This window comes from Poecile atricapillus, chromosome 27, assembly GCF_030490865.1.
Source record: "Poecile atricapillus isolate bPoeAtr1 chromosome 27, bPoeAtr1.hap1, whole genome shotgun sequence".
Classification (NCBI taxonomy): Eukaryota; Metazoa; Chordata; class Aves; order Passeriformes; family Paridae; genus Poecile; species Poecile atricapillus.
The window spans coordinates 3,501,985-3,515,795 of NC_081275.1; the positions used below are offsets into that span (position 1 = coordinate 3,501,985).

A 13,811-nucleotide genomic window follows, 5' to 3' on the forward strand; every position below is an offset into this window, starting at 1 on the left:
ATTCTTTGAAAAGAACTGAAAGTATATAATTTTGTGTAAAAGAGAAACTCAAATTTCCTGCAGACACTTTCTGAAACCTACAGTTAGGGATGCTACCTCCTCTCAGATTATGCACATCTATATTAGAGGTTAACAAAATAAAGGGTGATTGGGAAAATAAATAAATAAATAAATAAACAATCCCAAATTCTCTGTCTGAAAAGAAGCCACATGGGTGTGGGGGTGGAGGAGAATGTGGCAGTCTACCTCTGAAACATCCTATATTTTGATTTTTCCAGCTGTTAGCAAAACACTATTTCCTATCCCTCTCCTGGCAACATAAATTGCAAAAGTGGTGGTTGGAGGTGACTGTTTCAGGAGTAAGATTACAGAAGACCAATCATATCTGCAGACTGCTCATCTCATCCACCTTTAACCTTTGGTAAAACCAATGAGAAATCACTGCAAACAGGATGGGTGTAGAGAGGAAATACAGCAGTAAAAAAGCCCCAGGACTCTTCAGCCACTGGGATTCTTGTAAAAGCGTTTATAACTTGCAAAGAACAAATCCTTACATTGTGAGTCAGAAAAATGCAGGATTCTGAGTGGCAGATTAACAGCAGTGCTAATTAACATTGGCACTTTTGGTAGACAAGAGCTGTATGGGACAGAATGTTTTTTGGGCTAAAAGGATCTCTTCTGGGTGAGATATTTGGGAGAAAAACATTACTGGTACACCTGAAGCAGGCCTGATGCTTCTAAATTGTCTGAAACCCAGGATGAAGACTGAGATGAAGTGAAGCAAGTCTCTTTCACTGGCTAATCACAATCAATATTTAAAAAACAGTATTTAATTGACTTTAGATACTTGAGAAACTGTGGAACAGCTTTCCAGAGAACTGAACTGCTTTTCTCACTTCAGCAGGGCTTGCAGGTGCTCATACTGAATTCTGAAAATTAAACCCCAAGTGTCAAATTCATGGAGCCAGAGATAAGTCTGGAAAATGTTGTTGCAGTTGTGACAATGCTTTATTTTGGGTTTTTATCTGATGTATCAAGTCATAGTAAGAAAAGGACCACTTAAATACTGGTTGACTTGAAAAAGCTGCTCACCTTTACATCTGCACTGAGAGCCCTGCATGCTGTGTGCAGCCCAAGCTCAGTTTTCTCTGACTTTATTGGAAAATGTTTCTTAAAGACTAAATGAAAATGAGCATAGGTCTACAATATCAAACTGTAAAAAAAATTTACTGTTGCTTAGCAGCACTTGCAAGGGGATTCCACACTTCTTTTTATAATTTTTTTTTTAATTAAAAAAATCTGAAGCGATCAGATTTCAATCAAGAACTCCTGATTGAGAGTTCACAGGTTTATTGTTTTCTTTGGTGGCTTTATCTGGTTGTGATCATGCAAATCAGGAAATGTTCAGGGGAAGCAGGAATGAGAATACAGAAATAATTCTGAGCTACTCATCTGCCCAGGAAGATCTTTTCCATGAGGCAGGGAGTTCCAGGGTGGAGTTTCTTTAGGGATGTGTAGGATGTTAAAATTAAGGACCTCGACATTTCTGATCACTGAAACTGGACTTGACACCCTGACTGTTCTGTAAATCCCTGGCTTTGCAGGAAATCAGCATTATAGTGTAGCTGAAAATCAATGAGTCTTTCTATAATTAATCATTATTTCTACTTTATTAACAATGTATTTAAAATTAAAAATAACAGACAAATATTTTTAAAGCAGTATTACTTCTCATTCTCTACAAGTTAAAACATTGCATAAATAATTTCTGGGAAAAAAAAAATAAATACATAATTCATTCTCTGAAATGATACCTTTTCTCTCTAGATTCTGGTCTCACATAAAATAACCGAAAAATCTATCAACATTGCAAATTTCCACAATTTATATTATTTCAGCATAAATTCTACAGGACATATGCAGTATGTGACAATTCACTTTCTAACAGTATTCTTTAATGTAAAAACACAAACATTAGTCTGAGTGTTGAGAAGCTAAGCAAAGGAAAGTTGCTGCCAAACTAAAGATTTATCAAAGCTGCATATCCTAAAGACTTTTCTAGAGGAATTAATGACTCAGCAGAGGCTCACTTTTATTGCAGAACCACCACCTTTCTCACAGAGCTTGGCTTGCACAGTTTTAGTGCTACAGAGTGTGTGGCCAGATAATCCAAACTACAGACTAGAAAATGTAAATGGACATATCTAAGCTGATATTAAAGTCAAATGTGTTCTAGGAAATAAGGAATAATCAGTATCTTCTATGTTAAACTAGGTATAATGTTAGCTGTTTACAGGACAAACATCAGAGAGGTTATCTAGCTTGAGAGGAGCATCTTTTTCATAAATCAGCTCCACTTAGAAGAATTTGTTGAATTGCTCAAACAAAGCATTGTTCCTAAATCAATATGGTTTTACTTGCCAAATCTCAGTTTTGAATTTGTCGACCCCATAATCTTTTAATTAAAAGTATGAAATAGATTTGTCACACTTTTACTTCTGTTTTGAGAACACTAGTGTCATATTTTGATTTCTGTGTTCGAGAGGAAACACCTGGCGCACGAGGACATCTGATAGTGTGTTAATTTTCCAACAATTTGATTTAATTCACCATAACCTGAAATCCCTGCTACCCCTAACTTTCTATGGCTCCTTTGGAGAGTGCTAACTCTCCTGGTGCTTCCCTAATTGCAAGCTTGTCCTGCATCGTTGTCTGGGAATGGAATCTCAATATTCTTTTCACATGAAGTGAGTGGAGGGGTTTTTAGCAAAGCGTGATTGTCACCACAACAGCTTCACTTTCCTCTGCCTTCCTACTCGTACAGGACACACAAACTCCAAGGGCCTCCAAGGGGCACCTGCAGCTCCCTCCAGCTCGCTTTCTCTCATCCTCTTATCAGACCATAAATGCTATAATCTGATAGATTTTTGCCTATGTGAGCCTTTGACCCAGCTTAGCAGAAGGAATTGGAACCTACTGCAGTCAGAACATCGTGCTGTGGCCTCTGAGTGCCTTTTGATGGTTCAGAAAACATCCAGAGCTGCTAGTCCGTGTCACCCAGAGCCACCTCCTAATAAGCATTTTCCAGCTCGTGCTGGTTGGATTTGGCGCTCCTGGCTCTGGACAGATGTGGCTTCTTGTTCTTCTGGGGCCGGGGGGTCTCCTTGCCGAAGTCCTTGAGCTCGGACTGGTTGTGGTAGCGAGTGTAGCGCTTGCACTTGCAGGACGTGGCCGCTCGGAATTTGTAAGTCCGAGTCTCCTGCTGGGGACAGGCCATGAGGATGCGCTGGGTGCGGGTGTGGGCAGGGATGCAGCGATAATCCAGGGAGCTGTGCCTCCACCACTTGCCCCTGCCGATGGAGTTGGGCAGGAGGTGCGAGGGCTCGCACTGGCCCGAGCACAGCAGCTCCTTGACCGGCTTCAGGCTGCGGCATGGCCCGTCCGTCACGTAGCGCGTGGTGCGCATCTCCCTGCAGCTGAACTCGGAGGCATCTGTGGACAGGGAACACATTCATTCCTGTTAATTCCTCCATTCCTGTTCATTCCTCCATTCCTGTTAATTCCTCCATTCCTGTTAATTCCTCCATTCCTGTTAATTCTGCCTTCTGGGCCAGCTTTGAGAAAGCAGCCACCAAACCCTCCACGCCCCGGTTCCCTGCGCTGTTGGTGGGAAGGAGGAACGGCTTGGGGGAATAAAGGTGTTTTTAAGGATTTATTTTACTTCTCATTATCCTTCTCAGATTTTGTTAGTAATAAAGTCACTTTGTACCTCTAAGCCAAGCCTGTTTTACCCTTGGAGTGTTTTTCCCCTGGTTCTTAGCTCATAAATCTCCAAGGGGTACCTCCAGCTCAGTTTATCTCATTTTCTTATCAGACCATATATGCAATAATCTGATCGATTATTTTTTGTTAATTTTTCTCTCCTCTGCCCAGCTGGGGCAGGGAACATTGAGTGAGTGGCTTTCATGGGTGCCTGGTGTTGTGCCAGCATCAAACCATGACAGTTCCTGTAGCAGATCTCTCTCTGAATGTCTTGAACAGAAGGTTTTCAAGAGAAATACCTCAAAAGGCTCACTCATGCAGCTCCTGACTATTCAGCTACTCCAGTTGTAGGACCCTTGAATAACAATGTACAATCTGGTGAATAAAATCCACCAGGTACATTTCATGTCAGTGCTGTGCAGGGGGGAAATGGAGCTTCTGGAGTCCAGCCCCAGCAGCAGCTGGGAATATTTGACAATATTCTGGTTTAATTTACCTGTGGGCAACACCTTGCCCTACTGCTCTAGTTTAATTCTATTGACTTTAGATGTTTACTTCAGATTTAAATTCTTCTGCAACAACAAAAGTGTTCCTTAAGTGATTTTTAGCTTGCATAATGTGTTCCAGGTTAGAGAAATCCCAGGTAATGACAGCACTAAGGAATTCCCACCATTCAGGCACCAGCTTTTCCAAGTTTCCTACTCTCTGTGGTAATTCCACATGTCCCACATATCCCCCTCAGAGAGCTAGAGGCATCTTCTGGCTATGAGGAACCTTACAGATTTTTTCCTCTCCTTTTTCTCAATGGATAACTAGAGGCAAATGATGCATTAGAAAATGTAAGATTTCTTAGTATTAAGTACTTAGAAACTTTCCAGTTGTAGGAACTTTTCCCAGAATTGTCTCTTTTCCCAAATGACATCTTTGGTGAATTGACTTGTTGGGAAGACACAAGATTTGATTTTTAAGAGTTTATCAAATAACTTCATCTAGATAAACACATTAATGTTCTTCTCTTAGTCAAAAGGGCACTTTTAACTCAGGAACAGAACTTGTGGTAGAAGCCTTCAGAGGTCAGCTCACAGAGAAGGCTGTGTCTGTTAGGCCCATTCTCCCCACTGTGTACAAGGTTTAGTTCAGCAAAAGAGAATTCTGACCCTGAATCTTTAGTGACAGAACAGTATTTGTACAGATATTTCAATTTTTGGTTTTCCTGTGAAGTACAGAAGTACAGAAACTTCAGGATTTTCAGTGCTCACGTTTATATTTGTCAAAGTATGTATATATTTTTCAAAGCACAGCTAACAAGATTTCATTTTTTAGAAGTCTGAAGTTCTGCATTAATGAAATTAAACAACCTTTGTCAGCTGTGACAAAAATCCTGTCAACTGAACTCCATGTGCACTTTAGTTTAACACTAAGTTCCCACAGCATCTAAGAAAATGATGTCTGTCTGTCTGTAAATAAAAAAATGTGTTGGAGAAGGTGTATTGTACCTCTATAATGCTCAGACAGTTAAATATCCAGGCACTTGCTGGTGATATATACAGGTGATATTATGTGCATTTATGTCCTGCTCTGTAAACGTGCAGGTTCAAAATCACCCATGGTCTGGTGCAAATGTTCCAGAAATGTCTGACCACTTTGGATCATAATTTTGATTCTTTAAAGATGCCAAAACAAGTATGCAAGACCATTGTGTATTTTAAACAACTACCCAGTCTCCTTCAGCCTTTGATTTCTTAAGTTAATGCATTTTCCGCTTTGAAAAATATGCACGAATCAGTGGGGCAGGTTCCCAGCTGATGTCAGAGTAGTAAGAGGATAAAATAGGAAGGTTTTCACATGTGCCAAAAAACCCAACCTGCTCTGACCTGGTCATTGCTGGGGCTGCTTGGGAGGAACAGAGTGCTCCCCCTCTGTTTAGGAATTTAAGGACCTTTTAAGATCCTTTAAGAACCTTAAAATCATTAAAGAATCTTTTAAGATCACACTCTCAAAGGCATTACTTTTTTTTTTTTCTTTCTTTTAAAATATTGTTAACCCTATGGTTTTAAATGCCTTAATGACAGCTGCAGCAGAAATTCACAATTGCCTTCCAGTTGTCCCTGGAAAAAGCAGGCTGGCTAAGATCTGCAGTGCACAACAGTGGAAATTCTAAATTTGATCTGTGGCTGTGTTGCTCTGTGCTTTATGCTGTGTGTCTGCAGGACCAAGCTTGCTCTATTTTCCAGTGGAAAACTTTTTTAAAGCTACCTTTGTCTGGTGTTAGCCTTCCATCTTCTGTGTTCTCAAAAGGCTGGTGTCTTGCATCACTGCTAAAGTTAGATATTTGGTCAAGTGCAGTGGCAATGTATCTTGAAGAATTTTTGGCTGCTGGAACCTGACTGAAGATCTGTCTGTCAGAAAAGGACAGCAAGCATCACACTTCTCTCATTTAGCTGAACACAACCTCAATGTGCCAATTTTGATGTGTGATCTTAGTCACAACTGGTGTGGATGTTCCTAAATATTATGAATTTATATTATTGTCTTCACTGTCAATCCACTCCCCCATCCTAAGAATAAAGAGGAAAAGATAACTTGTGGTATTTCCTCAGAAAACACAGAGCAGTGTTAAGTAATATCTACTACAGGTTTTATGTATTGGAGTCATCTGCAGAGAGCAGCTGGGCAGAGAGATGATGTTTGCATCAGTAAACTCCAACTTTTTTTTTTCTTATGTTTATATTCATATTTCTTCGAGAGTAGATGTAAATCCCTATCACTTAAGGCAGTTGGGCCACACCTAAAAGTGTTAATAAACAAATATATATGATAACAAGCATTATTTTATAAATTGCTATGATCCAAAATGGTAATAATGATATTTTTCTTACCGTTCAGCTCTGGAGCTTGTTGTATGTGTCTTCCTCCATGTTTTGCCTGATTCATTGTGTTGTTGTTGCTGAAAGTCGGCTCCATCGGGGTTTCTGTATTTTCAGTGATCTCAGGAATGATTTCTGTAGCATCATTTTTAAACATCTGCCACCCTTGCACAGACTGAAATGTGATTTGTGTCACGACACAGACAGCGCACACAGCCCAAGAGATCTGCATGGTGGCAGCTCACAGACCAGCTTTTCAGCACCCTGACACTCTCAGATCCCAGGCAAAGGCACATTATTCCCCTTTTTAAAATCCCTTTTAGAACCAAGCCAGCCAATGACTATACAAAGTGGGAAGGGCCAGACAACTCATTCATCTCAGCTTTTGTCAGTGTGAAATAAAATGGGTGTGTGGGGGTGGGTTAGTGACAATATTCTAAAACTTTTATGCAAAAAACCTCTCATATCTACCTAATTTTTGAGCCTGGCAACAAATGGTGATAGACAAGACCACAATGAATTGCAACCTGACAAGCCTTTCTGCAGTTTTTCCTAACAATTGTGATTAAAACCTGCTTCTGCCTCCATCCATATTTGAAACTTTGGCTGTTGTGTTTTCCAAAGGTTTTTCAGACTTTTTACATTGTTGTTATTCCTCTTCCCTTTGCTGTATAAAGTAAATAAATCTAGAAACTGTAGCTCAGTAGTTCAGTCTCTGCAGGGCAATGATTAGGGTTAGGGTAGCTTTTTCCTCCCCTTTCCAAAACGAAGAGCTCTACATTTTATTTCTCAAATATACTGGAAGAAGTAGGGAAGAGCTTCATTTCAATATGAGAAGTTGTTGTGTTTACTTTTCCTTAAAAATAGTTTGCTTGGAATATGTTTTTAGGTTAAACAGCCAGAATGTTGTACATCATAATTTTTGATGTGCTCTTTCTTTCTTTTTAACTCTTTGAAAAACCCACCTAACACATGTTTGCATTTACTTTAAATTCATTGCATACTACTGTTTCTGCTGCCATTCTGTGAAGTGTTGAATACAGGACATTTGCTCATTTTAAACACAAGAACTTGGCCAGACTGATTTCCAGCCATGATATAACCAACAAAAAGAGAAAAATGATGACTTTAGGTCTAGGGCATTTATGCCTAAGATGTATTCATATAACATGTTTCCAAATCTCATCCGTGGTATTCTTCCTTGCAAAACCAAGATGATAGTGGTGAAAATATCGGAATTTCCGTGTCTCAAAGTCACATACACTTTCAAGGGATTTGCAAATGATGTTAGGCTAAATTCTTTAATCAGAAAGCATCTCAGCCTTTAGGAAGGTTAAGACACCACACTGAGCTTGTCACAGCTACTGAAAACAAAACATTTTCTTAAAGCAGTACAGGGACACGTGTGTCACTGCCATGCTTGTCACAGACTTCCTCATGAAAATATTTCCTGTAGAAGAAATCTAAAAATGATTCAGTCTGACTTTCTCCTATGACTATAAGACTCAGAATGGTTTCCATTCCATTCTGGCATGGAATGGGTACAGAAAAGAGGTGTCACCAAATTTAATGTGTAGGTGTGGTGTCCCTTGGTGTGCCCTGGATGCTGAAGAGCAGCAATGACCTGGTGACATTTCACCCCTCCATCCCCACACACACTGATACACCCAGCAGGGCACCGTGGTGCTGAGTGAGCTTCAGCACAGCTGCTCTCTGCAATGCTCCTTTCCTGAAACACTGCTGTCTGAAATGTATTTTAAGGTGCTTTCCTTCCTAGTTTTTACTCAGCCAAAAATTAGAAATCAGCATTGTCAGAAGTGTTCTCCTTTCCAAATAATCCAAGGAATGTCTAAAAGAAATCATGAATTGTTTCATACTACAGTGTGCCCTTACTGTCAGTTTCCCTTCCTCCTTTCCTCCAGCCCACACCTTAGGCATCCAACCATCCCAGAAATTACTCTGTTTTTATGGAGGAATACAGCATACTACTTTCTTTCCACAAGATCTTTACTCCTCAGTCAGGATATATTCTTAACACATTCTTTAATACAGGCTGTTGTCAAATCATTTGCCTCTAATATGCTGATTATTTTTTATCTATCATCATCATCATCATCATCATCATCATTAGTGGCACTGATTATCTTTCATTAGCTTCCTCCATTTGTCAGAGCAGTTAATGATGGTCTCACAAACACAGGAAACCAAACTGTCAGCCATTGTAAATGTTCTTCTAAGCATAATTTTGCTTACCTACATGTAGTAAATGTATTTTTGGCTTAGAGTCGTAAAGGACTTGAAGGACCAGGAACTAAACAGAATTTAGGTGTTATTTTTGTCAGATAGGAATACCACGATGTGTGGGTGTTCTCCAATAGAGCCCTTGGCCAAAGTGACATCAGAGCTTGTGGCAGCTCAGAGTACAGCTGAAAAGCAGAACAGGAGAGTAGAACAAAGCTGAGTGCTGGTAATCAATGAATCCTTGCTACCTCTTTACCCCCCTGTTTAAATGCCTTCAGAATTGTATGTATCCAGATTGTATGTATTCACCAAAACTCAGCTTCTGTTATTTTCTTTTCATGTAATATCTGCCTAAAGAATATTTCCAAAAGCTCCCATTGTCAGTGTAGGCCTACTGGAGAGAACTTCATTTAGAGTAATCAACTGTCACATAAAACATAAAAATCTCCTTGATGTAGCATCTCTCAAGTACTTAAACAATCAATTGCCTGTATAAATTGTTTTAACATTTATCTGTACAACCCACTTGGAGAAATAATACCAAAACAATTTCTGAATGAAAAAAACAGAAGCTATATTTAGTCTGTGGCTTAAAACTTCTGTCCATAAGCTGGGAGGCAGCCTAATAGATGCCAGGAATGAACCCAAATCTCATATATTCAGATTCCTTAACTACAAAAACATTCTTTCACACATTGTAGCTGCTTGCTTGCTCACAGTCCTTTCTGCAGCAAAGCAGACATGGTCTGTGCTGCAGTCTTCCTAAAAAATTTGCTTTTTGTACTGTTAATGAAGCACAGGAAAAAAACCAAAAAGCGTTATCAAGGATAGAGTGTTCTCAGAATGAACCCTCACTACCAGGGTGGGACTGATACCCCTTTTATGCAGAGCTGAGCTGCTCTTCCCTTCTCTGAGCTGAAAAATTCCATCCTCAGCCACGTGTTGTGGTTTGCCCACAGCCAGGAGCCAAATCCACCGGGCCTGGGGACAGAATCCCAAGGGTAAAAGCTCATGGGATGAGATAAAGACATTCTAATAGGAAAAGCAAAAGCCACACATGCAAGTAAAGCAGAGAGGAGTGAATTCCTCCTGTGGGCAGTCGTTGTGTTCAGCCACCTCTGGGAGAGCAGCACCCACCCTGTGGAGCTGTTACTGGGGAGGAATAACACCACCAGCCCAGGCTGTACATGCTGAGCATGGTGCCAAATGGTCTGGAAAATCCATTTGGCCCCTTGGGTTCAGCTGTCTCAAGGTGTCTCCCCCATTTTCCCACCCCCAGCCCCTCCCCAGCAGAAAAGGTCTCAGCTCTGTGTCAGCCCTACTCAGCAGTAACAAAAACATCTCTGTAAGGTCATCACTGTGCTCAGCACAAACACAAAACACCCTGGGAATAAAGTTAACCCTACCTCAGCCCAACCCAGTGCTTTAAGAAGGAATCAGAGACATCAGGGGAGCAGGTTCAAGGAGTTAATTGGCATCTTGTACTTAGCCTTTGCTAATGAATCCATTGCTGCTGCTTCCTGAACTCAGGCATCTGAGCAACTGAAATGCTGCCACTGCAACACTACAATGCAAGGAGATAAACTAAACCAGTTTCTGAAATCTGTTGTCACTTCCAGCTTCAGGTGCTCACTCTGCCCACACCTGGGCCAAAGGGGTCTGCTCAGCATCCCAGCCTGAAGCTGTACAGGTGCAGCTGTGGACAATACCTCAAACTTCACACACTGCCCAGGAATTGTTTTTGACACAATTTTCCTTCTCAAACAGTTGTTTGTTTTTTTGTTTGTTTTCCATGATGCAGCCTTTCCCAATCATCTTTCAGCTGTCTCAGAAGAATTCTGCAATGTCACATACGACAGAGTGAATACAACAGGCTGAATGCTGTGATGTGATCTCCTGCAAGAAGCCAAAATAAATGGATTCTTATTCTCCTACAAGAGACTGCTAAATCATTCTGGTGGCTTGTCTTTTTCAGTGAGAATACACTGGATTCACACCACAGCACAGTTCAGGGATTCTGAGATGATTCTCCAGGGAGGAATAATAAACTTACAGCTCCATCTGGTGGGTCAGCCAGCCAGCAACACCGGCATACAGGCACTAAAATTAAAACACACAACCACCACTTGATTGTTTCCAGGATTTATTTGCAGAAAACATTAATGGGACACTAATTCTCACCAGAAAATCCTTAAAATACACCTCTCAGGTTTGTTCTGTTTCTTAGTTGTACTCATTGGTGAAGCCCAGAAAGTAATTTTAGAAAAAACTTCTGTGCTAAACTAAGAAAGACACCACTAGATAGTCTCTCTGTGCTAAAAACATCATAGTAAACTAGCAGAACTAATATAAAAAATAAAAGAAGGTAAAAAGCCCTGCTTCTGCTTCTGACATCAGAGATTTGATTAGTTCTGGACAACAGAAGGCAGCTCAATGAAAGTATCTAAATGATGAAAATAAACATTGCTAATATTCTTTCTGCTGTTGTTCTTTGCTGAGGAGGAGGAAGATATATTTGACACAAATTTTTCAACTCAGAAGCATGCATTATTATTATTATACATGGTGCCTTTCACCTCCAAGGCCTTTTAAGAAGATGAATTCTCACATCACAAATCATAATTAGAAAAGGATGTCCAATTTTAATACAGGCTTAACACCCAAAAATGGAATTACAATACAATGTTTTGTGGCTGCTAGTTCTGCATTCAGATGCCATTAACTCCAAGTTTGAAATAACTTCATGAAATGTTCATTTTTCAGCAGAGCACCATTCTCTCATGAAGTCTTTCTGGCAGTACCTGTGGTGCAGAGCTGCATGTCAGGTACAACCCCTGTCCACGCTGTAGTCTCACTGCATGACCAAAGGATGAAGAAAGAACTACAAAATCTTATTTTTGCTTTCTATCTTAATTTTTAGTTACAGACTTCTTTTCTATACTTATTCATCAGCTAAGAAAAATTTAGTTCAGTGTGAGTAGGTGAATTTTACATGGATCATCATTTTGTCCATCTGGACTTTCATCTTTGTTCCTTGTCGGAAAATATGAGTAGTTTTTCGTCTTTTCTCTTCCCATCCTCTCTAACTTCACTAATTCTTAAGTATAAAAAACCCTAAGCTGTTGCATTTTCTTTCATTGGGCTAGACTTGGCATCTTTGTTCCATGAGAGATGCGTATTTTATAGAGACACCATCGCTTCTCCACATGCTACCCACACAAAAATTACCACACTGTTATTCATATTAATATAAACATATTAATGTAATGCCTGATTACACTATTTCAGCTGTGGCCAGGAAGTTTCAACTTCAGGAGTGTTGCTGTTTGCAACAAACAGTTCTTTTAAAATGTATCTTCCTGAATTAGCGTTCTTGTAAGGAAGATCTCACAGCAAAGTGCAGGTGCTCAGCAATTTCAGAGGAATAAGAAGTTCTATTTCTTCTAATACATTCTCAATTTCATATTACATGGAAAGGAAGCTCTCATCCCCATGTTTTATACAATCTTTCTTTCTACAATCAGGGAGAAATTTAGAAATATAGAGCATATAATTGTGGATTAGAGGCATACAAGATCTTCCTGGCCAGATAAAATGTGCAGGGGAACTTGCAACATGGCTGTACTTGGAGCAAGACTGAGAGGAAGGTTATGATCTATTAATGGAGCAGTGATCTGACATTTTAACTATTTTTAGTCTGCTCTAAAAGCAGAAATGGTTTCATTGCTGAGTTGCCTATCAGTAATTTTAAATATGATATACTGTCTCACTTTTAAAACCAATTTATGTTGGCTTACTTCTGCCTCTCCACCCTCATATTACAAAACATTTGCTAAATTGGTTTTGTTCTACCAAGACAAATGGGCCAGTTACCATAAGAGTGACCAGTGTCCCATGAAGCAAAAGATTATCTTCAATGTAAGAACACATTCCCCTCTGTTTTCATTTTCAGTATTTCTTGATCCTTACAAATACAGAAACATCACCATAAGGTAAACAGACAATTTTAATAAACCTTTCTGGTTCCAATCTGATAACTTCCAGCTTTCTTACATTCTACCCAAGAGTAACAAAGGTCTAATGGTTTCTTAGCTCTTTCATGGAATTTTGATTTCCAAGTAACAGGTGAAAGATAAAGTGCATCCACATGAATTTCCCTTTTCTTCCTTATAGTGCAAATAGGTGTTAAGAGCCTAAGGTGTGAGACAAGACAAAAAAAATAATCTATGTTTAAAATAAAAATTTTTAAAGGGTAGTTTATAAATTAGATTGCAGTATGAAAAGTCAGCATTGTAGAAAAGGTAAGGCCAGTATTCCTATTTCTAAAGCCACTACTCCTATTTCACATAACATGAAATTAGTAACTAGGAATTTTGAAGAAGCAATTAATCTACTCCTGATTAAATGGATCAATGGGAGAAAGCAGACAGGTATGTAATTACTGGAATTGACTACAGCTTATTACTACTCAACCATCCTGATTCAAAGCAAGCACTGGATACTGAGTGACTGTGGAGATGTGACAGGGACACCATGTAGAGTGTTCCTCAAGCATCACCTGAAGGACACAACAGAGAAAAGGCTCCTTGATGTGGCAGTGCCATCCTGTGGAAGGAAAAACAGTAAGACTGGAGCTCAAGCTCAAGTTAAAGTTAAACTCACCTCTGGAGTTTAACTTCAAGAATGTTACCTTGCTGTACAGAGCCTCCACTCTCACATCTCCAAACCACAGAACCCCAACAACAGGAGTACAACAATGCATGCATGTCCTCTGTGATTCCTGATTACTAAACTGAGTAGACAAAACTACATCTGGGATCACATGTGTTACCAATACAGTGTTTATGTTTAAAACACTGTGTTTCATCCTGGAACTACATCAAAGCACAGATGAGAATGGAACAGTCACTCTGGTTTCTGATGGTTTAACCAACAATACCA

The 13,811-nt window shown here is 39.7% G+C and overlaps 1 protein-coding gene across 3 annotated transcripts; it reads right to left on the reverse strand.

The window, feature by feature from the left end:
- Positions 1-1,420: 1,420 nt before the first annotated feature.
- On the reverse strand, positions 1,421-13,799 carry SOST (sclerostin). 3 transcript variants are annotated; one of them, XM_058857919.1, is made up of 3 exons: positions 10,924-13,799; positions 6,642-9,055; positions 1,421-3,492 (listed from the first exon to the last, which is right to left on the reverse strand). In XM_058857919.1, the coding sequence occupies exons 2-3, from the start codon at positions 6,859-6,861 to the stop codon at positions 3,071-3,073; spliced, it is 642 nt and encodes a 213-aa protein (XP_058713902.1). In that variant the 5' UTR covers positions 6,862-9,055; positions 10,924-13,799; the 3' UTR covers positions 1,421-3,070. The 3 variants fall into 3 exon arrangements, with proteins under 3 accessions (XP_058713902.1, XP_058713903.1, XP_058713901.1); XM_058857920.1 differs by lacking the exon at positions 10,924-13,799 and having other exon boundaries at positions 6,642-6,804; positions 8,883-10,121; XM_058857918.1 differs by lacking the exon at positions 10,924-13,799 and having other exon boundaries at positions 6,642-10,121.
- Between the last annotated feature and the right edge of the window lie 12 nt (positions 13,800-13,811).

What these genes read in the sequence shown, in the direction of transcription:
- SOST (XM_058857919.1), bottom strand. Translation starts at nt 6,861, where the DNA reads ATGCAGATCTCTTGGGCTGTGTGCGCTGTCTGTGTCGTGACACAAATC. An exon ending in ACAAGCTCCAGAGCTGAACG is followed by an intron (nt 3,493 to 6,641) that starts GTAAGAAAAATA and finishes CCCTGTCCACAG; the next exon opens with ATGCCTCCGAGTTCAGCTGC.